Genomic DNA, 27,979 nt, shown 5'->3' on the forward strand with positions numbered 1-27,979 from the left:
TTATTATAGAGAACATTTTTTAAAAACTGGGTTTATAGCTGTGTTCCAACATCTGAAAATAGAAGTTGAGTTTAGAATTGCCTCTATTGGGTTCAGTTCTTTCCTTGTCCATGGTTCTCTTGGAGCAGACACTTAACTCACGTTGTGTGTACATTTCTGAGAAAGGCGTGTTTGTTTATTTGGGGTGGGGAGTATGCCACAGGGTCTGCGTGGAGGTCAGAGGACAGGTTACAGCAGTGAGTGCTCTCCTTACAGCATGTGGGGCCTGGGGAATCAAACCTCGGTCGTGGAACTTGGCAGCAAATGCCTTTATTTGCTGAGTCATCTTACTAGTCCCCGGAATATGCATTTTATTATAAAAAAATCTTTTGACTGAGCAGTGGTGGCACACGCCTTTCATTCCAGCACTCGGGAGGCAGAGGCAGGTGGATCTCTGTGATCGAGGCCAGCCTGGTCTCAGAGTGAGTGCCAAGACAGGCTCCAAAGTATAGAGAAACCCTGTCTCAAAACAACAATAACAACAAATCTTTCAAGCATCCAGAAAGTTTAAAATAATTATGCAGTCTGTCTGGGTATGGTGGTATATATACATTTAGTGCTTGGGAGGCAGAGGCAGGAAGACGAAGAGTTCAAGGCTAGCTTGGGCTCCATAGCAAGTTCCAGGCTGTGAGAGGCTACACAGTGAGGCTCCATCTCAAAAAAAAAAAAATAGTTACAACAAACAAACAACAAAAAGAAGAAAGAAAAGTATCTACACGCTTACGACCTGGAGCCCATGATGAGTACCATTGAGTATTTTTCCTGTACCATATATCTGTCCTTCCATCCATCTCTCTATCCACACACTTACCCATCCATCACCAACCCACCCCTTCCTCCATCCATCTCCCTATCCGGTCCATCTCCATGCAATGAATGTGGAGGCTGAGCCTAGTAATATCTACTTTCTTTCTTTCGCCCCCACACTAATATATCCTGTTCCACACATGCACACACCAACACCACACACCTACATGTAAAACCCACATGTATACATACTGTGTACGATTTATTAACATCCCAAATTCACACGTGCACTCTCTATGCATATAACCACATACATCCTCATAGTAAGCATCACCCGGCCCTGTGCAACATGCCTCTGCTCACCTGCATTCAGAGCAGACTCCCAATGTCTTCGAGGGAAATGTCTGCAGACCCTGGCTGGTTATCTTCACCTCTGATAGAACCCCTGTTTGCCTGTCTCTTCCACCTTCACCAGTCTTTTCTTTCTCATCCCAGACACTTTCCACTTGGGAAGCTGGAGCCGTCTAGAGTGGGGAACAAAGCCCACTAGGCATTCTCTCTACCAACAATGACTATTAGCATAGTTGCTGCTTCATCCTCAGCATCCATGCCACACTCCGCCCTCTGTGACCGATGGTTGAGAAAAGATCCCAAAGTGGTCCAGAGATGTGTGTGCCAGACATCTGCACTTGTGTCTGCATGAATGATATCATTTTACACATGTGTTGAACATGCACTGTGAATACACACCTAGCTGTCTCTACACTTCCAGATGTATTGTCACGTTGTCATTTCCAGATTGGAGTCTGTCTGTTCCTCCTTCCTTCCTTCCTTCCTTCCTTCCTTCCTTCCTTCCTTCCTTCCTTCCTTCCTTTTCTTTCTTTTCTCCTCCTTCCCACCCTCCCTTTCTCCTTTCCTTCCTTTTTTTTTTTTTTTGCTTTTTGACTTTTTTTTTTAATATGGAATGCTTCAAGAATTTGTGTGTCATCCTTGTGCAGGGCCATGCTAATCTTCTCTGCATCCTTCCAATTTTAGTATATGTGCTGCTGACGCGAGTATGCTTTTTGATTTTTTTTTTTGAGACATGATCTCACTCTGTAGTCCAGGCTAGCCTCAAAATCATGGCAACCCTCCTGCCAAGTACTGGGATTACAAGCATGAGACATCCTGTTCATGAATCTTCTTCAAAGACCTTGGTCACATAACTGGCATGTGATGTCCAGATGTGTCTCTAAAGACCATGTGCTCAGTGTTCTCAAGCCGAACACCTGGCAGCAGGGTTTAAACATGCCAGCTCATGATGCTCTGGAAGGACCTGGGTTCTTACTGGCTCTGCTCATAGCCACTGGGTACGTCTTACCGAAGATCCTCTTTGCCAAGTGACAGCAGCCATAGGCGCTTGTGAACAGTTACTGCCCCTGTTGAGTTTGCTGCTTCAGCTCCCATGCACCTTTGAGGGGAAGGACAGTCCTGGTTGGGAATTTGTATGGCAAGACCAAGGTACATAGTGATTATGCCTCTTCCCAGGTGCTCCCCAAATCCCAAGCCCTCATTACCCTACATGCATATTCATAAGGGATGGCCTCATCCCTACTTGGTAAATGGGTCATAAGCAGGAAATAGAGGCCAGTGCAGAGATCTGAGGCCCAGGGGACAGGAGGCTCAAAGCAGGAGCGTGTCTGAGTCCTCATGGACGGGAGGCTGGTGAGTGGACTGGGTACCACTGGACTGTGGGAAGTTAGGTGTCATTGAGGGCTTGGGAGGGCTTAAGTCCTATATTTTCAGATTTGTTAAGTAAAGCAATGACAGTATGTCAGAGACCCCTGGGGCAGATGGCTTGTGGAAGCCAGGCCTTTCTTCCTATGGGGATTAGGGAGTTGAGTGGGTGACAGGCACAGGGGGACGGACCAATTTTTCTCAATGAGTTCAGTTTCCATGTCATTAAGTGGAGGAGCTAAATCTGCACCCTCGCACTCCCGTGAGGCTCGGTGAGGCTGGGTGACTTGTCATGGCCACGCAGTTGTGATCTTGTCTTTGAAGGTGTGAGAGACAGTTATTCTAGTACAGGAGGTTGAAGGCTGGGAGAAAAGCTGACAGGCTGAGGTTGCCAAGCAATCAAACCTTTCAATCCCCTTCTTCACAGCATGTCCTCACCAGCCCCCGAGATAACCCGTGCAAAATGATTGTTTCTGTTTTACAGATGAGAAGCGTGAGGCTAAAGGAGGAGGAGGTGCCCGGACAGGACTATACAGTGAGTAGTCGGCACAGGGTTGGTCCTTCCTCACAGGGTGATGCTGGGGATCCCGGAGCCTAGCTGGCCTCGGTCTCAGGTGTGGGTAAGGCCAGCACCGTGACAGCACAGTATCCTGCCGTGGAAATTTCCAGCCTAAAACTCAGGAGCTCTTTCTGCACTGCAGCCATATTAATGCCCTTTCTTCTCAGAAAGCAGCTGCTCAGCCATGTGATCATGGTGGTGCTCACCTTTAACCTCAGTACTCAGGAGGCAGATGTAGGTGGATCTCTGTGCATTTGAGACCAGTCTGGTCTACAAAGCAAGTTCTAGGCTAGCCAAGGCTAGACAGTGAGATCCTGCTTCAACTACCTCACTACTCAAAAAAAAAACAACTACTATTACACTGTGCTTTTGGTTGCTCCTACCTACTTTGTAGGGTTGAGCAGAATAACCAGCCTTACTTCAGGGAAGGGTACCGAAGCAGAGAAGGTGAAGTGTCCCCAGGATGGCATAGGCTCTGGGAGGCTGGGGCAGCATAGGAACCCCAGGTGTCATGCCTCTGTGTCTTGGGCATCCTACCATCCTGGGTCATGGAGAGGGGGTGCTGTTGGTAGAGTTGATGGGGACAGGGGTGTCTGAGGGAGCAGATCCTGGGATGGGCACAATCGGAGGGTGGGTGGCATTTCAGGTTTAGAGAGCAGGCATGTGAAAGGTGACTGTGTGGGATTGTGGAGTCAGGATGTTGTCACAGTAGAATGAGGAAGCAGTTTGCGCTGAGAGCTCACTTAGCCATGCAGCAAGCATCCTGCCTTGCTGTGTCTCCTCCTTGTGCAGTGCTCACAGAAAGAAAGAGTACAGCCAGAGGTGAATCGGGGCAGGGTGATGCTTTCAATCACTTCCAGTCTCCAAGAGAGGTACAGCTGGCCAAGGACAGGCTTTGAGGATCTGAGTCAAGGTCACACTTGGTGGCTTCCTAGGGGTACCCCTTCCGAGCTGCGCGGACCTCAGTAGCAACAGCAGCAGTTTCTATGACCCCTACTAGTGTGTGGCCAGGGCTAAGTCTACCTTGAGCCTCAGTTTCCTCATCTGTGAATTAGGGCAGGGAATGAGTCTGCTTCTCAGGACAGACACGGACTCAGGTGGCGCCGTGAAAGAGCGTGGCTCTTGCTTGAGCTCTGGTGAGGTGAATGACGTGTGAGGGTCTCTTGTGCTAGGAGCACCAGGGAAGTGGGCAGAGCTTCATCCATTCCCCGTCGGGCCAGGTCGTAGGCTGGTGGACATGGTTCTCTTCATCCCGAAGATGTGGGGTGTGAGCAAAGCTTTGAAGGCACCACTGGTGGGATAAAGAGAAGGACTTTCAGGAGGAAGTCACTGCGCAGGCTGATGTGTGGAGGAGGGAAAGTGCAGGGTATTTGCGGAACAGCCCTGGCACAATTACCGGCTCAGCCAGGTGCTGTATGAATCACCCGGAGAAGCAGTTGGGCAAGATCTTTGGCCCCTGGGGCCAGCCAAAGCCTATACACTTCCTTCCCTAACATTATCTGGTCTAGAGTCGATGGGGAGAAGGTTTGGGGTGAGCTACCATAATTACCGACCTCTGCTCCACCTGATCCTGGGGATGACCTGCCAGGATGCCCTCCCCACAGTGACCTCCTTAGCTGGGAGGTCTGGCTGCCCACGGATAGGGAGCAAGGAGTGCGGAGCGGCCTGCCTGCATCTGTGTGTGTGTGTGTGTGTGTGGCAGGAGGCAGGGTCAGTGGTTTGCAGAAAAGGTGGATGGAGAGGAGGTGGTCTAGACAGATACGAGGTTGGGGGCCTTGGTGGGAACTGGATGATGAGGGACTTCTACTCCTTGAGCACTCCCTGAGTGTTGTAACAGTGCCAGGAGGGGAAACTGAGGCGCAGAGAAGTAAAGTAGCCTCCCCCAACCTCCATCTCTCTGTCTCTCTCTCCTTCCCTTCCTCCCTCCACTCCTTTCCTTCCACAGAATCTCACGTAGCCCAGGCTGACCTAGAAACTGGCTATGCAGTCTAGGATGATCTTGAGTTTCTGATTCCCGAATCCAGACTCCCGAGTGCTCGAATTACGGGCATGAGCCACCATGTCGTTTTATGTGGCTCAAACCCGGACTTCATGCATGCTCTGTAAGCCCTCTGCTAACTCATTACCACCCCTCCTTTTCATCCAGTAATTTATTATTCAGCACGGATAGATCGAGCAAAGGTTTTGCGCCAAGGTCTAAAGGAGTCACGGAGGACCACCCCTTAGATCCTTCCTGGAGTCAGTCACACAATGGCCCTGGTGAAGTTCAAATCTAGGTGTATTTCCATACCCTCGCGTGGTTCAGGATACAAGTCTAGGTCAGAGTTGGGTGGGGCTGCGCCCGCCCGCGTAATTACAGGAGTTTTCCCCACCTCAACCTCTTTCGGTAAAGTCTAGCCCCGAGTACCTGTCCCAGGTGAGTCTTAGGAGGCCGCCGAGCGTCGCCGGAAAGTGTCGAGCGACTTCGGCAGGTGGGGGCGGGGCCTGGGCGGGGCTGGGCTCGGGGTGGGGCCAGCCAAGCGCCTGGAGTCTCACCGGATCCGGGATCCGAGGCCAGCGCCCCGCGCCCCGGGCCACGCTCAGCCATGGGGGCCTGTCTGGGGGCCTGTTCCCTGCTCAGCTGCGTGAGTGTCCACCCCGTCCCTGCTGCGCCCCCGCTCACTTTTTCTCTACCTTCTCCAAGTACTTTCTTCTTTTTTGTTTTCTCCAAACTTGTTTTTCTGGGACCCCACAGGCGCCCTTCTTATCCTCATTCCGCAGCCACTCGGCTTCGGTAGCCCGGCTCTGGACAGCTGGTGTCGCCGCTCGGGTGACCGCGGGGGAAGGGTGGGGCGCGGCTGGGTGCCCTAGGCGCCACCGCTCCGGGAACCGGGACACTGAGGCCCGCAGAGAGTACGGGGAGCCCCGCCGCCACTGCGCGTACTCCATCACAGAGCGGCCCCCGGGAGCGTGGCGCGTCTCTCTCCGGGGCGCGGGACTCTTTGTGTGACTAGCAGGGTCCCGGCTTCCCTCTGCCTGTGCTTCTCTCTGGCAGAGCTGTCATTCTGTCTGTCCCTGTCGCCTGGCTCAGTCTGCTCTTTTGTGTTTGTCCGGTCCGCGTCTCTAGGATTCTGGCTCAGTCCGTCTGTCTGAGCGTCAGAATCGTCTGCATCCTCTCTCTGCGCGCAGTCTGGCCGGCTCACTCTTGGGCACTCCCCCTGAAAGCTCTGGACCCTTTACCCTCCAGCCCGAGTCGGGAAGGGGATGGGGGTTGGGGTTGGGTATGAAGCCCTCCCTCCACTTGAACGAGGTTGGTGTCGATTGTCACCGACCACCCGGCCAAACTTTGGATTCGGGAAGACCCAGAAATAGAAGGAGGTTGTGTGTGCCCACCTGGTCGCCTGTGTTGGGGATCAGACTGGTCGCCAGCTCTGTTTTGGGGCAACAACGAACAGAGGGGAGGGGATGCAGCCGTACCCGCCTGGGAGGCCCATACTTTCCCTTTCCCAGCCCCCTTCCCTTCCTCCCTTCACATTAAATCTGCGGTTCATTCAGACTGCTCCCTCCCCTTCTGGCCCCACACAAAGAGGGGCGGAGAGGGGCTCCAGCGGCTGGCTGCAAAATGAACGCTCAGGACTTGCTTCCTTTGTCCCTGATTTGTGTGCGTGTTAGGAGCGGGTGCCCAGGCCAGAGCTGGGCATCTAGAGGTTTTCTTTGTAGCCATTTTCTGAGAGTGAGCTCAGTCTAGGGAGGAAATGGAGTGGGTCCCTGGACACAGCTCTTGTCCTCTGTTGGGCCTCTGTTTTCATTGAAAGGTGTGTGTGTGTGTGTGTGTGTGTGTGTGTGTGTGTGTGTGTGTGTGTTCTCTTGCTCCCTAGTCTGATCTGGTGATCCGGAGTAACGATATTTGCCTGCTGATGCCCCTGCCCTATTCCAGGCACTGCTTCCTGGTTAGGGAGGGAGACTGTCCCACTCACAGCCCACAAGATTCCCATCTGGTCTTGCCTGGTTACCCATGCCCTGCTGGGGGAGGGTTCTGAGGGCAGACCTGCCAGTTCCCTATGCCTTGCTCTCTCTCTCTCCCCATCTGTGAGCTGAAGGCCTCTGCAGTGCTTTCCTTGGTACACTACTGGGGAGATAACAGACGAGAGGTGGACACTGCTGCCCAGCTCCTGTGTACAGTGAGCAGGCATCGTGGGAGCTGCTGCTATCCAGGAGGAAATGTAGGTGGAGAATTCCATCTGGAGAACAGAGCTACTACTACTACTGCTCTGAGGCACCCAGTCTGCAGTCCACAGAGTTGAGGCCAGCCAGGCTTGCTCAGACCCTCCTTCCAGGGGTTAGCTCTCTTGTCTCAGGTTGCGCAGTGGAAATATGAGGGAACTACAGTCAGGTTTCAAACCTGAAGCCAGAGAGCTGGAGAGATGGCTCAGCACTTAAGAGCATTGGCTGTTGGTCCGGAGGACCTGAGTTGGATTCCCAGTGCTTATAGGGCAGCTCACAACGGTCTGTAACTCCAGTTCCAAGATAGCTAGCATCCTCTTCTGGTTCCCTCAGGCACTGCACACACAGTGCACAGACATACACTCAGGTAAAACACTCATACACATAAAATAAAAATAAAAAATAAATCTAAAATAATTTTTAAAAGTCTGAAGCCAGACATAGTGATACATGTCTATAATCCCAGTATTCAGAATGTAGAGGAAGAAGAACCAGAAGTTCAAGTCAGCTCTACTTCATAGTGAGTGTCAAGGAAGCCTGGGATACATATTTTTTAAAAAGAAAAATCTTATTTTTGGTCCAGGCTTCTTCTCTTACACCCCCTCCCCCCACACAAGCGCTTTCTGGTTGCCTAGAGACAGACCTGGTCCAGGGGAGAATTGGAAGATAGCTACTATCCAGGATCTGTAAGGGACCTGCCCCTGCCTTTGGTGCCCTATGACGTTTAGTATGCCAGGTCATGTCCTGTACCAAAGCTCTTGGGCATGCTGTCTCCCTGATTCTCACAGAATCCTTATGGCACCGTTATTCCATTTTACAGGTGACCATGCCAGCAGTGGCCACCATTCACTCTGTCCTTATTATAGGACAGCACCCAGGAACAGAACTATCTTGTGGCATGGGCCCAGCACTGCAAGAAAAATATTTATGTATTTATGAGTATTTACTTTCCTTGCTACAAAATACTCAGCAAAAGCTGCTTTAGGAGGAAGTGTCCATCTTGGCTGTCAGTTTGAGGCAGTAGTCTGTTACTGCAGGGCAGGCTTGGTGGCAGGAACTTGTGACCACTGGTCACATTGCCCCGACAGTCAGGAAGTGGAAAGATGTGGATGTTTGTTCTCAGCTCTCTTTCTCCTTCAGTCGGGGACCCAAGCCCACAGGATGTTGTTATCTGCATTTACACGGGACTCCCCTCCTCAGTGAACTAATCTAGATGCTCCTTTACACACAGGCCTACGTGTTTGTCTCTGAGATGATTCTAGATCTTGTCAAGTTGACAATCGACAGGAACTGTCATCCTGTATATGTGCCCTTGTGTTTAATCTTTGCAAAGACCCCAGTGATGCGCTTGGTATTATTCTCATCTCAGTCTGGGGCTGTAGCTTGGTTGTTCTTGCCTAGAATGATGAAGCCCTGGGTTCCATCCTCGGTAAGGCATAAACTGAGCTTGATGACCTTAGCACTTAGGAGTTGGAGGCAGAAGGATCCTTTCAGGCCGTGGTGACATACACTTTTAATCCCAGCACTTGGAGGTAGAGGCAGGAGGATTCCTGAGGTCAAAGCCAGCCTGGTCTACAGAGTAAATTCCAGGACTGTTAAACAGAGAAACCATGTCTTTAAAAAAAAACAACAAACAAACAAACAAACAAACAAACACTTCATACCCACTAAATTAAAAAAAAAAAGTAAGAAGAAGGATCTGAAGTTCAAAAGTTCTCCTTGGCTTGAGTCCTAGGCTTCGGAATTGTCTCAGAAAATTGATTTCCGTTTTTCTGATGAAGAAGCTGGAGCAGACGGATTCAATGATTTCCTCACAGCAAAACAGTAATAGGTGGTGGAGTGGGGCACTCCTCGATGCCCAGTACCCTGCTTCCAGGAAACGTTGCCCTGTGGGAGTGAAGCTTTTTGGTTTTGTTGTTGTTTGTTTTTCCAGACAGGCTACCTCTTGTATCAGCCCTGGCTGTCCTGGAATTTGCTTTTATAGACAAGGCTGGCCTCTAACTCACTGAGATCCACCTGCCTCTGTCTCCCAAGTGCTAGGATTAAAGGCACACACCCCCTCCACCCGGCAGGAGTGAAGTTTTTAAAGATTTACTTATCCAGACGTGTGAGCGTATGTGCAGGTCCATGGGCACGTGCACATATGTGCTCCTGCAGAAGCCAGAAGAGAGTGTCACATGTTCTCTGTCATTCCTTTGGGGTGGGGTCTTTCCCTGAACCGGGAGCTCATGTTTTCTTGGCTAGATTGGAAGCCAGCAAGCCCCAGCTAGCCTGCTGTCTCCACTCTGTCCAGGAGCTTGGGTTTCAGGTGTTCATGGGACCCATGATTTATTACATGGGTCCTGAGATCCAAACTCTGGTCTTCATGATTGCACAGGAAACTCTCTTCACCACGGAGCCATTTCTCCAGTCCCCAGGAGAAGTCCTTTTTTGTTGTTGTTATTGTTTTGTTTTGTTTTTTTGAGACAGGGTTTCTCTGTGTAACAGCTCTGGCTCTCCTGGAACTTGCTTTATAGACCAGGCTGGCCTCACACAGAAGTCCTGATGGGAAGGCCCCAAGTATTTCTGGGTGCCTGGGTTGGTGGGAGACTTCTGTGTTCTCCTAGCTGTGACTCAGTTGTCTACTTCTGCTTGGCATTTGCACTGGACGGGTGAGTCCTGCCTTAGGTGGGAAGATAGGCTGGGTTCACAGGGTGGGAAGCAACTAGACAAGCCACACAGTCTGGGTGGCTAGCTGATTTTTAAGGAGGGTTATGCGTTTGATGGACTGTCCAAGATGTGGGTTCAAACCCTGACTTGGCATCTTCTCATCTGCCCACGTGGGCAGCACATAACCCGCTCCATGTCCATAGAGTTGGAGGAAGAGCGGGCCCCACCCCTTACCTGTGTAGGCATTAAACAGTACCAAGAGGGGTGCATGGATACATTTTGCATCAAGCTGGTGTGCAGCAGCCAAGCCATAAACACAACACAGTGGTGAATTACTGAGGACTGCCAGTGAGGAAGTGGGTACACCCCACTTTCAGGGAACACCGCGAAACTCAAGGCTGTCCGTATATAGAGCCTGAACTTGGCCAAGTTAGTATCCTGCCCAAGAGCCCATTTCACAGATAAGGACACTGAGAGTCCAGGGAGAGAAAACGCTGAAAGAGTGGGCGCCAAGCCGGCTTCAGAAGCCTGCAGCGAGAAGTGTGGGAGCCTTCAGCTGTCTCTCCCTCTGTGCTTACATGACTGGATGGTTTGTGGAGGCTTCAGGGTGCATCCCTGTGCCAAGTTTTGATTTTTAAATAGTTATGAGATGCATAGCCTAGCCTAGCCTACCGTATTATATAGCGATGAAATGCATATCCTATCCTACCGTATTATATAGTATAATGGCTACTGTTTGGATCTTTGATCTTTGTTTTAGTCATTTATCTTTCCAGACAGTCCTAGTTAAATGACCCACCCCAGGCAAGTGGCGTTGTCTGAATGAATATCGTCAGTCCAGGCTCTCAGTGATAACTGCCGCTGATGTCAGTTCTCTCTTCTGGGTGACTCAGAGCAGCCAGTGACTCTCTCCTCACCACCCCTGCTCCACCATCTGCCTCCTCATTTTGGGACCATAGTTCTGTCACTAAGTATAAATCTGCTGTCACTCTTCTTTGACAGTGTGTCCCGCTGCCTTTGGGAGGGGGGGAATCCAGACTCTCTGGCATAAACCTGGAGGACAGTGACTACCTCCCAGTACCGCTCCAGCCACTCTAGAAGTCCAGAAAATACAGTGGCGTTTTGGCTGCTTCTTCTACTGTCTTGTCCTCCCCTCTCCTTCCTCCTCCTTGGTATTGTGTTTTGATTTTTGAGACAGAGCTCACGTAGCTCAGGTTGGTCTTGAACTCGTTGTTATGTAGCTGAGGATGACCTTGAACTTGTGATCCTCCTGCTTCTGTTTCCCAAGTGCTAGGAGTATGCACGTGGGCTACCACCTCCAGCTTTGTCTGTTTGTGTTGCTGGGTGTTGAACTGAAGGTCATTGTGCACTAGGCCAGCGCTGTGGCCTCTGAACTACAATCTTACTTCCCCGCTGGGGCACCGGGTTCAGGGAGGTGCCCACCTTTCCTTTCCTTTCCTTTCCTTTCCTTTCCTTTCCTTTCCTTTCCTTTCCTTTCCTTTCCTTTCCTTTCCTTTCCTTTCCTTTCCTTTCCTTTCCTTTCCTTTCCTTTTATTTCCACTTCTCTTTTCTCCTCTCCCTTCCCTTTTTCTCCCCCCACTCCAGGGTCTCATGTATCCCAGGTTAGCCTCAGACTAACCAGACTAACACCCGACCCTCCTGCCTCTGCCTCCTGAGTACAGATGCCTGCACCCCCTCTCCCAGGACCAACACCAAAGCTTTGTGCACATAAAGCACCAACTGAGCTCCATCACAGTCGCTCCTCCGCCCCACCCCCAGTACTGTGCTGAAATACACACATGTTCCCACACATGTTCTGCCTCTGCAGTCATTGTTTCTTTGGAGTGAGGACTCGATATGAGACCCTGACCCACCTCGGGCACTAGAGTGCTGTGAATTCTTCCGCATCAGCCTCCCTTGGCCTCAGTTTAGCCGATTTCATTACAGTTCAAGGACATCAGCTTCACACTGAATTGCGGGCATTGCCAGCACCGCCCGCAGCATCTTTTCCATCTCCCCAGACCGAAACCCCGGTGTGGTCCTTGGTCACCACGCCAGCTCACCGAAGCTTCCTCTCAATGTATTCAGCTATTCTGGGTTCCTTATAGTTCGTGTCCTTTGTGCTTGGGTTATGTCATTCCGAATCGTGTCGTGCAGATTGTGGCCTGTGTTGGAATGGAATCTGTTTATTTATTATTTTGTGGCACATCTCCCTGTGTGGCCCAGACTGGCCTTGCACTGTCTCTGCCTTCCGATTGCTGGGGTTACAGGTTTGCTCCATCACACCCAGGGTTTCCTTTGTAAGGGTTACATTAACACTCCAGTGTGTATCAGACCAAACTTTATCTGTTCAGGGGTTGTTCAGTCTGCAGACCAAGTACTGGTTTCAGTGTAGTTTTCAAGGTTTTTTTTTTGGGGGGGGGGTGTGCACATCTAGAAGTGAAAGCCATTTTATTTTAAACACATCTCAAAATTGTGGCCCCTGAACTCCCTCTTCTGCCTACCCAGTGCCCTACAAATGTTTCTAGGAACATCCAGGAGGGCAGATGAATGACTTAGGGATACCACTATCCACCAGGCTCCAAAGCTGTGTGGCTCGCTGGGGAAGGGAGTAAGCTCTCCACTGTTGTCAGCAGGCAAGAGGCTGGCCAGGTGCTTTCTGGGGGTTCACTGCAGAGACTCCCGCAGGGTTGGTCAGATACTAAGAAACCTTGTAGCCTGGTGGTGCATGCTTTTATCTCAGCCAGCCTTCAGGAGACAGAGGCACGCAGACCTCTGTGAATAGAATCCAGCCTGGTCTATATATCAAGATCCAAGTCAGCTAGGGCTACATAGTGAGATTCTATCTAAAAAAGAAAAGAGTTGGGTGGTGGTGGTGAACACCCTTTAATTCCAGCAATTAGGAAGCAGAGTGAGGCAGGTGAGCTCTGAGTTCTGGGTCAGCCTGGTCTACAGAGTAAGTTTCAAGTTCCAGGACAACTAGAGCTACAGAGAAACCCTGTCTTGAAAAACAAAAACAAAAAACAAACAAAGACAGAAAAAAAGAAAGAAAGAGAGAAAGGAAGAAAGAAAGAAAAGAAGAAGAGAAAAGGAAGGGTTTTGGTGGAGGCTGGAAAATAGAAGATCAGGAGTTCAGAGTCATCCTCAGCTATGTAGTAAGTTTGAGACCAGCCTGGTCAAGCAGATAGTCTCAACAAGAACAATCTAATTATTTTTGCAATGCTGGAGAGTAAGCTCAGATCTTGTGCCAAGCCAGTGTTCTACTATTGAGCTACCTCTTCAGACATTTAAATTTTTTTACTTTGAAATGGGGTCTCACTAAGTCCTCCAGGCTAGCCTTGACCTCACTCTGCAGCCCAGGCTGGTTCTGAACTCGCAACCTTTCTGCCTTAGCTTCTTGAACAGCTGAGATGACAGGAGTGTGACTAAAACCTTTATTATTTTTATATACGTGAAATCAGCAGATAGTGATCTAACATGCTGCAGCCCGCACACACACACACACACACACACCATAGAGCAGTCCTGTTGTGGAGGACCGTGATATACATGACAGGTACCTGGTTGCCAGCCTCCTCAGGTTATTTCCTGCCTTGTACAGCACACAGTGCACTTCTGGTGTTCCTGTGAGCTCATGGCTGCTCTCCCTCCTGCCCAGAGGCTAGGGTGTCTGTAGGAAGCAGCTCTGGTGGGACCTGGTCCAGGCCAGGTCAGGGTAGCAGTTGATCAAATGGTGTGTGGACTTGCACACTGGGGAGCAGTGTATTGGGCCTGTATCTCTCTTAACCTGAGATACCCTGACGTTTCAGGTCTCAGGAGCTCCTGGAAAAGCTTCTGTATTTTGACCTCTTGGTGACGAAATGAACTGAAACAGCTTCTCGCTGAAACTTGGTCGCATGTCTGACTGTTCCAAGTGGCCCAAACTGAAAGTGCAAGGACCTGGAGGCGGGGCCTAATGGAAGCAGGCACCTGATGTGGGAGGGAAGTCGTGGTTTGTGCTAGTTTTGCAGGGATTGTTTGCATGGCTGGGGCATTTAGACATTAAATGACACTCCAATCTGCGAGCTTGTGGGCTGGGAAGTGGTGTGTCTGTGGGCAAAGCTTGGCATTGGCCGCGGAGACCTGAGTTTCAATCCCAGCTTCTAGGCTGATCTCGGTCATATGAAACTTTTTTGGGGTAGTGACGGGGATGGACAGGCTCAAATGCATTGTTTAGCTCAGACTGGTCTTAAGGTCACGATCCTCTTCCCTCAGCCCTCCGCCTCTGGAGTGCTGGGATTCTAAGCGTGTGTGGCCATGCTCTGTCTCCTGTCACCTTTTTGGGTCTTACTTTCTTCATATTTTAGATGGGAAGCATCCCAGGGGTGGGTGGCACGCTTTCCACCCACCCTAGAGTTAGCTCTTCCTATCACTTCCGTCTCCCAGCCTCCGTGCTGTGTGAGCGTGCTTTCCTATGACCTCTGCTAAGCCTGTAATGTTTAACCTCATCATCTGCATGTGTAAACTGAGACATCTCTCTGGCTTCCCCAAAGCCCAGGAGGCTGGGCTTCAGGAACAGCTGGAATACAGGGCCAGAAGCTGCTGGGTTAGCATCCTTGTTACTCTTGATTTTGTGGGTGACAGTATTTCCGGGGATCTTTCATTTTGGGAGAAGAGGCAGATAGGAAGGCAGCCACATGGAGAGAGTTGTGTCCTTCATGGGTTCAAGAAAGTTCTCAGAGAAGCCATAGTTTCTGAAGCTTTGGTCAGTCAAGCTGACCTATGGGCTGAGGTTGTTTCTGCAGTCGGGGCTGTGTACCCCCAGAGGGTGTCCACTGTCCTGTGGATGAAAGCCATGGTCGGGTGGTCCCTGTCTGCTCCCATCTGCCCATCAGACATTACACTGCCAGCTCACCATGCCTTCTTCACCTTCCTTCCTCAAATGCCACAGTTTCTGCTGCTGCAGGCAGTAATGTTTTCTCTCTGGGTTTGGTATTGCTTCCTGATCCTTCAGCCCTCAGTTCACTTCCTCAAGGAGGGCCTTCTAGGACTTGCTATAACCCAGTCAAAACCAGTCTGGTTTGCTCTGTCATTGATATGGAATCTCTCAGTATCTGAATAGCTTATTAAATGCCAGTAACTTTTGGCTTAAGGTCTTTTTGGTCCATCGAAGACTGTTCCTCTTGGGTTCTTAAATACCTGGGTGAGAACTCGGGCTGTTTCCTCAAGACTTGTGCTTGGGATTGGTTTCCCAGAGGACTGAGTCTTTTCTTTATGGACTTGGCTATGGTGTTGTCTCCCTAATCCCTCAGTGGCTTCAGCCTAGGAAGGCTGCAGCCTACACAATGGATGCTGAGAGGCACTAGGCCACCATCAGCTGTCCAGCATGGGTTCTGCCCCAGACAAAACGCAGCCTCCGAGGAGCCTCAATTTCAGATGTTTTGAACATCCTGATTTCTCAGGGCTTAACATGTATCCGGTTCTATGCCAAACACTTTATGTTCATTGAACACATAGTTCATAAGCCCCTATTAGGTTCTGGGTACTGTTTCTGGGTCTGACCCAGTGAACAAAGCGGACAAAAATCCATTGTTGTTATACGGAAGATGCAGACAGACAAGTAAGATACAAAGAGTAGTAGAGAACTATGGAGAAATCATGAGCTGGGGAAGAGATAGGGGGTCCCAAGGAGCTTGCATTCTGTCTGTCTGTCTGTCTGGCACAAGGTCTCATGTAACCCAGGCAGGTCTCAAACTCACTATGAAGCTGAGATTGGCCTTGAACTCTTGATCCTTCTGTCCCAGGGATTACAGGCATATGCTACCACACCTGACTGGGGCTTACAATTTAAACACCCAGGACTGGAGAGATGGCTCAGTGGTTAAGAGCACTGTCTGCCCATCCAGAGGTTCAGAGTTCAATTCTCAGCACCCACATGTCTCAGCACCCACATGGCAGCCCACAACCATCAATGGGAGCCAATGCCTTCTGGTCTGCAGGCTACAAACATCAGTTTACATAGACTAAATAAATCTAAGAAACAAAGCAATTTGAACTCTCTACTTCATTCTCACAACTGTGAAGAGTGGCTACCTTCATGATCCCTATTTTATAGATTGGGAAACAGGCTCAGAGGTTGAGTGACAGGTCACACAGGTCATTCATCAGTGGCAGCTGGCCATCTGGTTTTCTTTTTAATCACCCCCTCTGCCTCAGCAATAGTGTGACACTAGCCCTCACTTCTGCTGCTACAGGCTTTGTGGTCCTATATGGATTCAGTTTCAGTATTGAACTAGAAAGTTAAACTCTCCCCAGGTCAGCACAGACTTGAAGACTGAGATGGGGCAGGTGGAGGGTGTTGAGTGCCCATGTAGGGAATGGAACTGATGGGGCTGCCGCTTCTGCCTCCCCTAGGCATCCTGCCTCTGCGGCTCTGCACCCTGTATCCTATGCGGCTGTTGCCCCTCAACCCGGAACTCCACGGTGAGCCGCCTTCTCTTCACCAGCTTTCTCTTCTTGGGGGTGCTGGTGTCCATCATCATGCTGAGCCCCGGAGTGGAGAGTCAGCTTTACAAGGTAAGTGTCTGCGAGGGTGTTGGGAGGCACTCGGATCGCCCCGCCCCGCCCCGCCCCGCCCTTCACAGTCAAGGAAAAGTAATTGAAGTTCCAGGTGCTGGTACGCAGGAGTGGGAGGACACCTGAGCTTCCTACAGGGTGAATCTGTTTCTCAGGAGCGGGTTCCCCGTGGAAAATCCTATTCATCACTACTGCCCTCTAGAGGCAGGTTCTGGGAGTGCGTCTCCCCTTAAATGCTGAAGCCCTGGTTGGGAATCCTGACGACTTTAGCGCAGCCCCACTGGGGGCTTTGAGGCCCAAGACTAACATCTTGACCTGTGCAGAGGTGCGGATCCCTGCAGAGTCCATAGAGAGGCCAACTCTCTCGGGGCTCCCTCAAGCCTCTTAGTGGTTCTGTTAAAGGCAGGAGGCGGAGACCGCCTGGGAAGCAGGGCTCAGCAGCACTGAGATGGAGGTGTGGGGTGTGGGTGATGATTGTAAGAGGTTGTGACAGCAGGGAAGTGGTCAGCTAGGAGGGAGTTGTTATGGGAAAGTGGTCTGGGCAACCTCTCTTAGGGAAACAGGCCTGAGTGAAGGCTGCAGGGTTCTGGTGGATGGCGCCCTCAAGCTGCCCTGTTGTCTCCACAGCTGCCCTGGGTGTGTGAGGACAGGGCCCAGCAACCCATGGTCCTGCAGGGCCCCATTGACTGTGGCTCCTTGCTGGGTTTCCGCGCCGTCTACCGCATGTGCTTTGCCACAGCGGCCTTTTTCTTCTTCTTCATGCTGTTGATGATCTGCGTCCGCAGCAGCCGGGACCCGCGAGCGGCCATCCAGAATGGGTGAGGGGCAACCACATGCACCTGCACACTCCCCTGGAAGACTTTTCTCCCTTCTGCCTGTCCCCAGGGGCTCTAGACCCTGCCCTCAGACTGGTAGAAGCCAAGAGGTCAGCCTCAGCTGTTCCCCGTAACCATCCACACTGTGAAACAGGAAACAGGGAAACCTGGGGCTGATTACACTAGCCTGGTTGGCCAGGCCCCCCAGCGACAAGCATGTCTGGGTTTTTATGTGAGGGCTGAAGATCACATGTCGGTCTTCATGCTTGCGTGACAAGTCACCTGTTGAGCTACCCCTACTCAAATCCGTTTTGAATGGAGGATAAAGTTCAGAGATGGTAACGGTTGATACACACACAACAGTTCAGTTATAGTCTCGCTGCTTGGTTCTTCTCCCCCGCCCTGAGTTCCAGAATTTTTCTAGGAGTGGGGAAGACCCTGTCTGTCAGGTCATCAGCATGCCCCTTCCTCTCTCCTAGGACCTGTCCCTTGGGGTGGAGGTTCTGGGCTGCCTCCACTCTGGTTCTGTCGATGCCCCCACTCAGCTTCCCCCTTCATCTCTCTTGTAGGTTTTGGTTTTTTAAGTTCCTGATCCTCGTGGGTATCACCGTGGGTGCCTTCTACATCCCTGATGGTTCCTTTCCCAAGAGTAGGTGGCTCTGAGGGCACGGGAGGGGCAGCAAGGAGGATGGTGGGGTGAGTGGGAGAGTGTGGGTGACTCTGCCTTGGCATCACACTGACTCCAGGTGGCTGGCAGCCCTCCTCATTCTCTTCACTAGATAGCATCCTTGTGCTGGGCTTTGAAGCCTGGGGGTAACTCGGGGTGGGGGGACCACCTAGCCTGAACCCTACTCAGCCTCGCCAAGAGAGGAGGACTCTGCTTCTGTCCTGTCTCCCATGCAAACACAAGTGGCTACTGCACGAATCTGTGTGTTTGAGAAAGGAGAGCTGAGTGAAGCCATGCTAGGAACCCTGGGGACCTGCTGTCCCCGTAGCCACTCCTATGGCCCCAACCACCCACCCCATTGCTCTCTCCCCACAGTCTGGTTCTACTTTGGCGTCGTGGGCTCCTTCCTCTTCATCCTCATCCAGCTGATCCTGTTCGTTGACTTCGCGCACTCCTGGAATCAGCGGTGGCTGTGCAAGGCCGAGGAGTGTGACTCCCCAGCCTGGTATGCAGGTCAGTGCCGTGCTGGCCCCCACACTGAGGGGCTGGGTGCCCGATGAGTCGGGGTCTGGAGTTGAAGTTTGGAGGAGGGAACAGGCCCTGGGAAGCTGCCTGAGGGGCCCTGAGGGGTTGAGGTCCATAGTTTCCGAGGGACACACTACACAGAGCAGGGAATGTGCCAAGCCTTTTCGGTGGTGGCTCAACCATACTTTAAGTGATGTCTGGTTATTGGAATCCCTGCTGAATCCCCTCCACTTCTCCTAAGTCTGTAAGAAAGCCCGGGCCAGCATTCATTGCCCTTCTCACTTTCTGAGCCTGCTGATCTCTGTCCAGCCGTCAGACCTCATGAGCTATTGACAACACCCTTGTTTTGTGGGCAACTGATGAAAATCTTACCATGTACTAATGACAATTCGCTAATATAACCTTTTCTTTCTTTTTTCAAGACAAGGTTTCTCCATGTAACAGCCTTAGCTGCCCTGGAACTTTCTTTGTAGAGCAGGCTGGCCTTGAACTCACACAGATCTGCCTCTGCCTCCCAAGTGCTGGGATTAAAGATGTGCGCCACCACCACCAGGAAACCTTTTCTAAAAATATTACTGGGGATTAAACCCAGGATCTCGAGCACGCTAGTCAAGCAAGCACTATACCACGGAGCTACACCCCCAGCCCACTTCTTTCTTGTTATTTTGAGGCACAGTCTCCCTAGGTCGCCCAGGCTAGCTCATGAGGCCACGGTTAACTGTGACTGGAGATTGGTACCCCTTTCCTCATTGAATACCCATGGCTTCTGGGATCACTATTATGCACCCATGCGGGGCACTCTGTTCAAACTTTTTAAAAACAATTTCTTTTAATATTCACTAATGTGCATGCGTGCGTGTCAGTGCCAAACCACAGTAAAGGTCCTGGTGTGGTGGTGCACACCTTAATCCCAGTGCTCAGGAGGCAGAGACGGGCGGATCCCTGCGAGTTGGAGGCCAACCTGGTTTACAGAGCAAGTTTCAGGACAGTCAGGCCTACATAGAAAAACCCTGTCTCAAAACAACAACAAGAAGAGAGAATTGGTGAGACTATTTTAGAAAATGGGGTGTTTTGAGTTCGGATTGGAGCCTGGGTTTATTGCCAGATCATTCATCATCAGTCATTTTTCTAGATTACAGAATTTTATCATATTCAAGATCCAAGGCTGCTGAAGTTGGCTAACCCAAACTAGAACTTTAGGCAGGGATTAAACATATAATGGAGTGTAAAAGTTGAATTTCTCATATCTTATATCGTCTTGTGGGTTTTGCCAGCAAATTATTTTGGCTTTATTTATTTTATGTGTATGGGTGTTTGTCCGCATGTTTGTGTGTGCAGTGTGAGTGTGCTTGGTGTCTCTGGACGTTAGAAGAGGTGACACATCACCTGGAACTGGAGTCGTGGACAGTTGTGAGTCACTATGTGAGTGCTGGGAGCTGACCCCAGTCCTCTGTAAGAGCAGCAAGTGCTCCTAGCTGCCGAGCTGTCTCCAGCCCTACCAGCAAATTTTTTCAAATGATAGCGGTGCAATGGCGTCCGGTACAACCCTGTTTGGTCTTTATTGTCCTTAGAGTGACAGTCACCTCCTTACAGCGTATGAGTCATTATGGATTGGGTTGGGCAGGAACTCACAAAGGTGCCGTGGGGAGCCACACCTCGCATCAAGGAACTGAGGCCTCTGGCGGGAGGGCAGCTGCAGCCCGCTGGGGTAGCTGCGGTCCTGCCTCTGCCTCACGAACCTGAACTGTTGCTCATCTCCACTCACCAGGCCTTTTCTTCTTCACCTTCCTCTTCTACCTGCTGTCCATCGCCGCTGTGGCGCTGATGTTTGTCTACTACACCGAGTCTGGCGCCTGCCACGAGGGCAAGGTCTTCATCAGCCTCAATCTCACCTTCTGCGTCTGCGTCTCCATCGTGGCTGTCCTGCCCAAGGTCCAGGTGAGCCTGCCCGTTGGTCTAGTCCCTTTGCAGGTGGGACTTGACAGATGAAGCTGGGTCTCAGGACAGGTGTTGACAGGTCAAAGAGACCTGGCCTGTGTTGATAGCATCTAAGTTCCTGGTCTCCTGATTTGGCTGTCATATCTACAAGCTAGGCATCTTTGGGCAAAGTGCTTTTTAAAAAAAATTTATTTATGTTTTATGAGCACTCTGCATGTACACCTGCAGGCCAGAAGAGGGCACCAGATCCTATTACAGATAGTTGTGAGCCACCGTGTGGTTGCTGGGAAGTGAACTCAGGACCTCTGGAAGAGCAGCCAGTGCTCTTAACTGCTGAGCCATCTCAGCAGCAGATTGAGAAATAACTTTAACCGTGCTGTGCTCATTCCTCCTCATGTGCAAATGCTCTCTGCGGTTGCACATAGGTGTCACGTGGACTCCAGATGTTGCTGTGGTTCTCAGTGTTGTGTCGGTCAAGAGAAATGGTTTTCAGAGTTTGAAAGGAGGTGCTGGGGAGTGGGGTGTGATTTCCTGACACCCCATCCCAGACCCTCTGAGACAATGGACAGGGATGGCAGAATGGTCCTTTGCCCTTCGGAGAGTATCTCTGACCCCTGTTTGGGTCTCAGGGTTGAGAGGTAGCTTAAAGGTTGGGGGCCTTTCTTTGGCCCAGAGCTTTCATTTCCCAATGTGGAAGTCGAAGCCTCTGGAGGTGATGCATGCAGGGCTCACTTGATGGGCACTTGCTGTCACCAAGATCTGCTGCTCAGGTTGGGGGTACAGCTGTGAGGAAGTAGAGGGAGGAGCATAGTCAGCAGCTGTTAGTGGCGCCTGTCATCCATGTCTCTTGTTCCTCACGTCATTGTCACCCTCACTTTACTAAGTTTATAAACAAACTTAGAGCAGTAAAGAGGGGCTGGGGAAGATGGTTGTAGGTTTTTTTTTTTAAATCTTTTTTTTAAGTTGGTTTTTTTTAAAAATTATGTATACAGTGTTCTGTCTGCATGTATGCCTGCAGACCAGAAAAGGGTACCAGATCTCATTACAGATGGTTGTGAGCCATCATGTGGTTGCTGGGAATTGAACTCAGGACCTCTAGAAGAGCAGCCTCCCCATCATCTCTCCAGCCCCTTGTAGGGGTTTTTAAAAGACAAAACTGTATGGCCACTATATTTCCCATTTGACCATTATTTTCCAAGAACTACAACTCCCAGAATTCCAGGAAGTCACCTGGTTCTTGGGCAGGTGGGGCTTGCAGGTTGGCTTTGGTTCTTACAGTGCCCATGTCAAAAAGGTCAGGTGTGCTTATTATCCAAGAGCTAGGGAGGTAGGGACAGCCAGCCTAGCCAAACTGGCAAGTGCCAGGTCCCACTGAGAATCCTTGTCTCTCAAAAAACAAAAGGATGGTTCCTGAGATGACAGGTGGAGTATCTTTGTCCTCCATGGTCATGTGCACACACACACACACACACACACACACACACACGTACACACACACACGTACACACACACACATACACACACACACTTCTTCAAAATGCAGTGGGGGGGGGCGCTTAAGCCTCATTTCCCCTCTCCAGTCCCCCCCAACCATACCTGGGTAGAGGGGCCAGGTGAGGTAGGAGAGGAGGGGGCTGCAGAGTCTGGAGTGTGACAGTGGGGTGTAGGGGGCAGGTGAAGCTGAGCAATCTAGAGAGGGACTGACCTGAGCATTTGCTGAAGAAAGGGTGCTGGTAATCTGGGGTGTCAAGAGAAAGAACTAGGGCTCCAGTTTTGGGTAGGGAGGAGTGGCGGGTGCTCTAGTGGGGTGAGTGGGCTGAGCGCTTACCTATGAACTGTTATTGCCAGGATGCCCAGCCTAACTCAGGTCTGCTGCAGGCCTCCGTCATCACGTTGTATACCATGTTTGTCACCTGGTCGGCCCTTTCCAACGTCCCTGGTGAGTGTGAGGCAGACACTGGTCCAGCAGTGGCCTGCTGACGTGTTAGGGACATCACAGGGGTGTGGGACACCTAGAGGCTCGATACTGGGGGTGGGCAGGAGGGCCCCATCTGCTCCTGGAGTTGTTTATCTGTCTTTATTGTGTCTGCCACCCTGTGAGTGTGTCTGTCTGTCTGTCCTCTTGGGTCAGCTCTCTGCTTCTCCTCAGAGTTCCCTGGCTCCTAGATCCAGTCAGCTAAGGATAAAGGTGTCTATGTTCCTCACCCAGATCAAAAATGCAACCCTCACCTGCCCACCAGAAATGGAACAGGCCAGATGAACTTGGAGGACTACAGCACCGTGTGGTGGGACGCCCCGAGCATCGTGGGCCTCGTCATCTTCATCCTGTGCATCTTCTTCATTAGGTACCATGGACTTGGGCTCCGGGACGGGTACTGAGTGGGGGGAGGGGTGAGAGAGGATGAGGAGCTTCCTATTGCAGTGATAAGCACTGTAACCAAAACCAACATGGTGAGGAAAAGGCTTATTTGGATTACGATTGTATGCCTCAGTCACGGTCCGGCACAGAGGGAACACTGCCTATTGGTTTGCTTTCGGTGGCCTGTTCAATTCTCTTTCTTCTACACTCCAGGCTTATCTGCCCAACAATGGTATCACCCACAGTAGGGTGGGCTTTCCCCCTCTCTCCTCCTCTCCCCTTTAATGATTGATTAATCCATCATTAATCAAGAAAATGCCCCCTTTTAGTTGGTTCTCTCCTTTGGGATTGAACTTATGCCATTAGGCTTGGCAGCAGGTGACTTGACCTTCTGAGCCATGTCCCTGGTCCTGTTTATTATTTTTGTGAAAACTTTCTCATAGAATTTATTAGAACAACGCTGTTGGCCAATAGAAACAGCAAAGAATCAAAGTATTAAGGTGCAAGCTGTAAAAAAAAAAAATCCCAAGTAAAATTCCAAAGTGTCTAATATACTGAGTTATTCATTAGCTAACCAAGAGCTCAAGAAAGGTCAGCACCCAGATAATAAAATACAGACGTTTAAGAATTATTCTTGCAAATATGAGCATGATGTGTATGTATGAGTGCTTGTACCACGCGCATATGTAGAGGTCAGGGGATAAGGCTGTGAGGTCAGTTCTCTGCCTCCACCGTTACACGGGTTGTGAGAATGAAACTCGGGGACACCAGGGTTGAGCAGCAAGGACGTTTACCTCATTGAGTCTTCTTGGGGACCCATGGCATTTTTTGGCCTTTCTTTTCAGTGCTGTGATCCGGCCAGAGCCTAGCATGTGCTAGGCCAATGCTCTGCACTGACTTCCCCTGTGCTTTCTTTTCCTAAACATGAAGGCAGTGGCTAACACTAAATGCCCAGGACTAACAAAGCTCAAAGTTTCCAGACATGGCTCATGCCTTTAATTCCCACCCCTGGGAAGCAGAAGCAGGAGGATTGCTGTGAGTTTCAGAACAACCAGAGTGACATAGTGACATAGTTCAGGCCAGCCTGGACTGTGTGAGACTGTCACACAAACCAACCAGAGTGCTGAGCTGATGGGTCAGGGGGAAAGTACAGGCTGTGCAGACATGAGGACCTGAGCTTATGTCACCAGCTTTTACTACAACACACTGCTGTACCCCAGATTTTACTACAACACACTTCTGTACCCCAGCATATACTACAGGTCAATGCTGTACCCCAGCTTTTACTACAACACATTGCTGTACCCCAGCTTATACTACAACACACTGCTGTACCCCAGGTTATAATACAGCACACTGCTGTACCCCAGCTTTTACTACAACACACTGCTGTACCCCAGCTTTTACTACAACACACTTCTGTACCCCAGCATATACTACAGGTCACTGCTGTACCCCAGTTTATACTACAACACACTGCTGTACCCCAGCATATACTATAGGACACTGCTATACCCCAGTTTATACCTATAGCACACTGCTGTAAACCCAGCTTATACTACAGGACACTGCTGTACCCCAGCATATACTACAGCACACTGCTGTACCCCAGCTTATACCTACAGCACACTCCTGTACCCCAAGCATATACCTACAGGATACTGCTGTACCCCAGCACTGCAGGGTGGAGACAGGAGGGGCTCGGGAGCTTGCTGGCCAGCCAGTGTGTCTGAAATGTTAAGTTCCAGGTTTAGTGAGAGACCCTGTTTCAAAAAAGAAAGTGAATGAACAGTTGAGAGAGAAACCTAACACTATCTTCTTGCCTACACATTTACACACACATGCACATACATACACACATGCATCATGTCCCTTACAGGCAAGCACACTACATACACACATGCACACATATACATACCCCCTCCACCCAATAAAAACAGCCTGTATTAATCTTCTTTCTGTTGCTGTGATAAACACCATGGATCAAAAGCAACTTGGGAGACAAGGATTTATTTCGGCTTATGCTTCCAGACAGAAGACAGTTCATCGCGGAAACGTCTGAGCAAGAACTCCAGGCAGAAACCTGGAATTAGGAACCGAGGCAGAAGCCACGGAACACCACTGCTTCCTGGCTTACTGCATGGCTTGCTCAGCTGGCTTTCTTATGTAGCCCAGGGCCACCTGTCCAGAGTGGCACTGCCTACAGTGAGCTGGGTCCTCCTATATCAATAATTAACCAAGATAATGTCCCAAAGACTTGCCTACAAGCTGATCTGGTGGAAGGAATTCTCAGTTGAGGTTCCCTAGTTCGTGACCAAAACTGAGCCAGCAGAACCTCAATGAATGAAGCTCCTGGTTTGGTGCTTTTGGTACTTGGTACTCAGTATTCAGTATTCAGTACCTGCTTTGGAAGTGGTGGAGTGACTATTTAGTTTATACCCTGGACTGGGCATTTGGGAGATACTTGAGGGAATCAAGGGCTCACAGAGCTGTATTTTACTCAGGGTCGTAAGGATCAGAGTACAGTTGAGAGACTGAACTGTGTTGGCTCCTGGGCGTCCAAGGAGCCTGGGCCACCCGAGTCTAGTGTTGTGACCCTGGCTCACAAGTCACACCCTGCTGTGTCTACCCATCTCCGTTAGTGGCCCTAACAGCCTGCCTTCCTCTCCCACAGTCTGCGATCCTCTGACCACCGGCAGGTGAACAGCCTAATGCAGACGGAGCAGTGTCCCGTGGAGACTATACAGCAGCAGCAGGTGGCCGTCAGTGAGGGCCGTGCGTACGACAACGAACAGGATGGTGTTACCTACAGCTACTCCTTCTTCCACTTCTGCCTGGTCTTGGCCTCCCTGCATGTCATGATGACACTTACCAACTGGTACAGGTGCGCTGTGACAGCCTGGTGGGCGGGAGGACCCAGCCAGCCCCGGGTGGACTCCCTGAGTATTTTCTCCAGCCCCTCCTGGGTCTTCCGGTCTCTGCTCAGGCTTGGGAACCTAGGTGGCAGAGCCTATCTTAGGCCCCCACAAAACCGACCCTTCTGCCTTAATTTCCCTGTTGTGCCTTCATCAGCCCACACTTTAGCTAAGAGACCAGAATGGACAAACAGGAGGTGGAGCTGGGCTTCAGCAGGGTGACCATGTTTGCAAATCAGAGCTGGGTTGTGGTGGAGGCCAGTGTGGGGTTCAGGGAGAGGCAAGATTAGGGTACGGCAATCAGAATGGAAGTCATGGAACTAAGCATTGGAATCAAGAGGTCTAGAGTTGGGGTTGGGGCAATGGAGCTGCATCTTGTCAGGACTATTGGGGAGCAATCATCTATCAGTGTACACTGAGGATAGGTCATTTGGCTAAAATTGGGGTTCAGAGGCAATCAAACCAGTAGAGGGTCAAGGAGCTGAAATCAGGGGCCAAGGCTGAGTCATCAGATAAGGACCAAAGTCAAAGCCAGGAAGGCTTAAGGTCAGAGTTCATCAGTCCTTAGGGATGAGGGGTGAGGCCAGAGAACTGGGTGACAAAGTACTGAAGATGGGGTTTCTTTGTGTAGCTCAGGTGTGCTTGAACTTGAGATCCTCCTGCCTTACGTTCCTGAGAAGCTGGGATTACAGGCCTGGGCCACTGGCCCTTGGACTTTTTTGTTTTGCTTTTGATACAAGGTCTCATATAGCCCAGACTGGCCTTACATTTATTATATAGCCAAGGATGGTCCTTAACCCCTGTTCTTCTTGCCTCGCCTTCCAAGTGCTTGGAAGGTGTGCATCACTATGCTTGGCTCAGGATGACAAAGTGAGGGACCAAGAGGCAGGTCAAGTCAAAACCTAGACGTATGGTCAAGATGGGAATTGAGGTCAAGGTTGGTTCTGTGGTCCAGGGTCCCAAGGCCAAGGCGTCTCCAGTGTGAGAGAGACACAGGATTTGGAGGTACAGGGTTGGATTTAGTTGTCTCAGCTGGCTCGTCGAGTCAGGGAACAGGCCTGAGGTCACAGGACTGGGGGCCAAGCTCATGAGCCGGATGGTGTGTTTCAGCCCTGGTGAGACCCGGAAGATGGTCAGCACATGGACCTCTGTGTGGGTGAAGATCTGCGCCAGCTGGGCGGGGCTGTTCCTCTACCTGTGGACCCTGGTGGCTCCCCTGCTCCTGCCCAACAGAGACTTCAGCTGAGAAGGCCCTGCAGCCTGCTCACCTGGTGCCTTGGGGCTCAACAAGGGCCAGCCCACCCTCAGTCGCACCCACCCATCTTCTTCCAGGACCTGCCCAAGTCAGGGGACCCTCCATTGTCAGTGCTTCCGGGGTCTGTGGAACATTATGCTCTGACCAAGCTCCTTACTTTCCACTGCCCGTGGCCATGCACACTCACCCTCGGGGTAGAAGTAGCCCCTGTCCTCGGGGTCCCCAGAAGAGGGCATGGAAGGAGAGTGGCCCAGAGCTGCTCAGATGGCAGGGGGTACCCACCCCACTGGGATACTCACACCAAGGCCTGTGCTCTAGGCCTCCAGCGCCAACCCTCTTTCCTAGACCATGTGCCTTACTGAGTCTCTGAGACTCCACCCAATAAACACACCTGTACACGTGTGTGACTTCCATGTCCTGTGCTCCTCACCCATGGGGAAGTAGAATGCCATGCCTGTGAATAAGGGTCAGTGGCTTCTGAGATGGCCCAAGGCCATCTGTGCAGCAGACTCAGCCAGAGGTGCTGGTGTGAGGGTCAGAGACAGGCTCCTGTTCCTCCAGTGCAAGCCATTCATCCCTCGTGGTGTGTGATGGTGCTCGTGGTGTGTGGATTGTAGGTAGTTTTTTGATAGTCTGGTTAGGTACCCTTTACAGTCTTGCCTGGAGGGGGCTGGAGAGATGGTTCAGAGGTTAAGAGCACTGGCTGTTCTTCCAGAGTCCTGAGTTCAATTCCAGCAACCACATAGTGACTCACAGCCATCTGTAATTTATCTCTCTACAGACAGAACACTGTATACATAATAAATACAAAACTTCACAGGCTTGCCTGAGACAAGACCACCTTCCAGGTACCCCAGGGTTTTAGGGAGTGCAGGAATGGAACAGGCATCCTGGAAACGGATGAATCTAATAGACACCCTGGAAACTCAGGCCTAACGCTCAAAGCACAGAAAATAACTGCTGGAGGTTTGCTGGGGCTCAAGAGCAAATACAAACTTGCTGGGGTGCAGAGGACATGTGAGGTCAGAGGAGCATGA

General features: G+C 50.8%; 1 protein-coding gene, 1 long non-coding RNA gene and 1 other non-coding gene across 4 annotated transcripts; 1 reads left to right on the top strand and 2 right to left on the bottom strand.

The window, feature by feature from the left end:
• Positions 1-5,518, bottom strand: LOC146895194 (uncharacterized). Its single transcript, XR_015000941.2, has 2 exons — positions 5,469-5,518; positions 1-4,352 (listed from the first exon to the last, which is right to left on the bottom strand). It is a non-coding gene; the product is annotated as an uncharacterized LOC146895194 (long non-coding RNA).
• LOC125400530 (U6 spliceosomal RNA) lies at positions 1,740-1,845 on the bottom strand. Its single transcript, XR_007231972.1, has one exon. It is a non-coding gene; the product is annotated as a U6 spliceosomal RNA (small nuclear RNA).
• Serinc2 (serine incorporator 2) lies at positions 3,021-27,344 on the top strand. 2 transcript variants are annotated; one of them, XM_085686659.2, is made up of 10 exons: positions 3,021-3,037; positions 16,307-16,468; positions 17,096-17,286; positions 17,853-17,932; positions 18,326-18,463; positions 20,244-20,413; positions 22,262-22,352; positions 22,623-22,758; positions 25,447-25,656; positions 26,798-27,344. In XM_085686659.2, the coding sequence occupies exons 2-10, from the start codon at positions 16,433-16,435 to the stop codon at positions 26,931-26,933; spliced, it is 1,188 nt and encodes a 395-aa protein (XP_085542785.1). In that variant the 5' UTR covers positions 3,021-3,037; positions 16,307-16,432; the 3' UTR covers positions 26,934-27,344. The 2 variants fall into 2 exon arrangements, with proteins under 2 accessions (XP_085542785.1, XP_048290204.1); XM_048434247.3 differs by lacking the exon at positions 3,021-3,037 and adding an exon at positions 5,567-5,685.
• The last annotated feature ends 635 nt before the right edge of the window (positions 27,345-27,979 follow it).

The sequence above is a fragment of the Myodes glareolus genome, chromosome 3 (assembly GCF_982192425.1).
Source record: "Myodes glareolus chromosome 3, mMyoGla1.1, whole genome shotgun sequence".
Lineage (NCBI taxonomy): Eukaryota > Metazoa > Chordata > Mammalia > Rodentia > Cricetidae > Myodes > Myodes glareolus.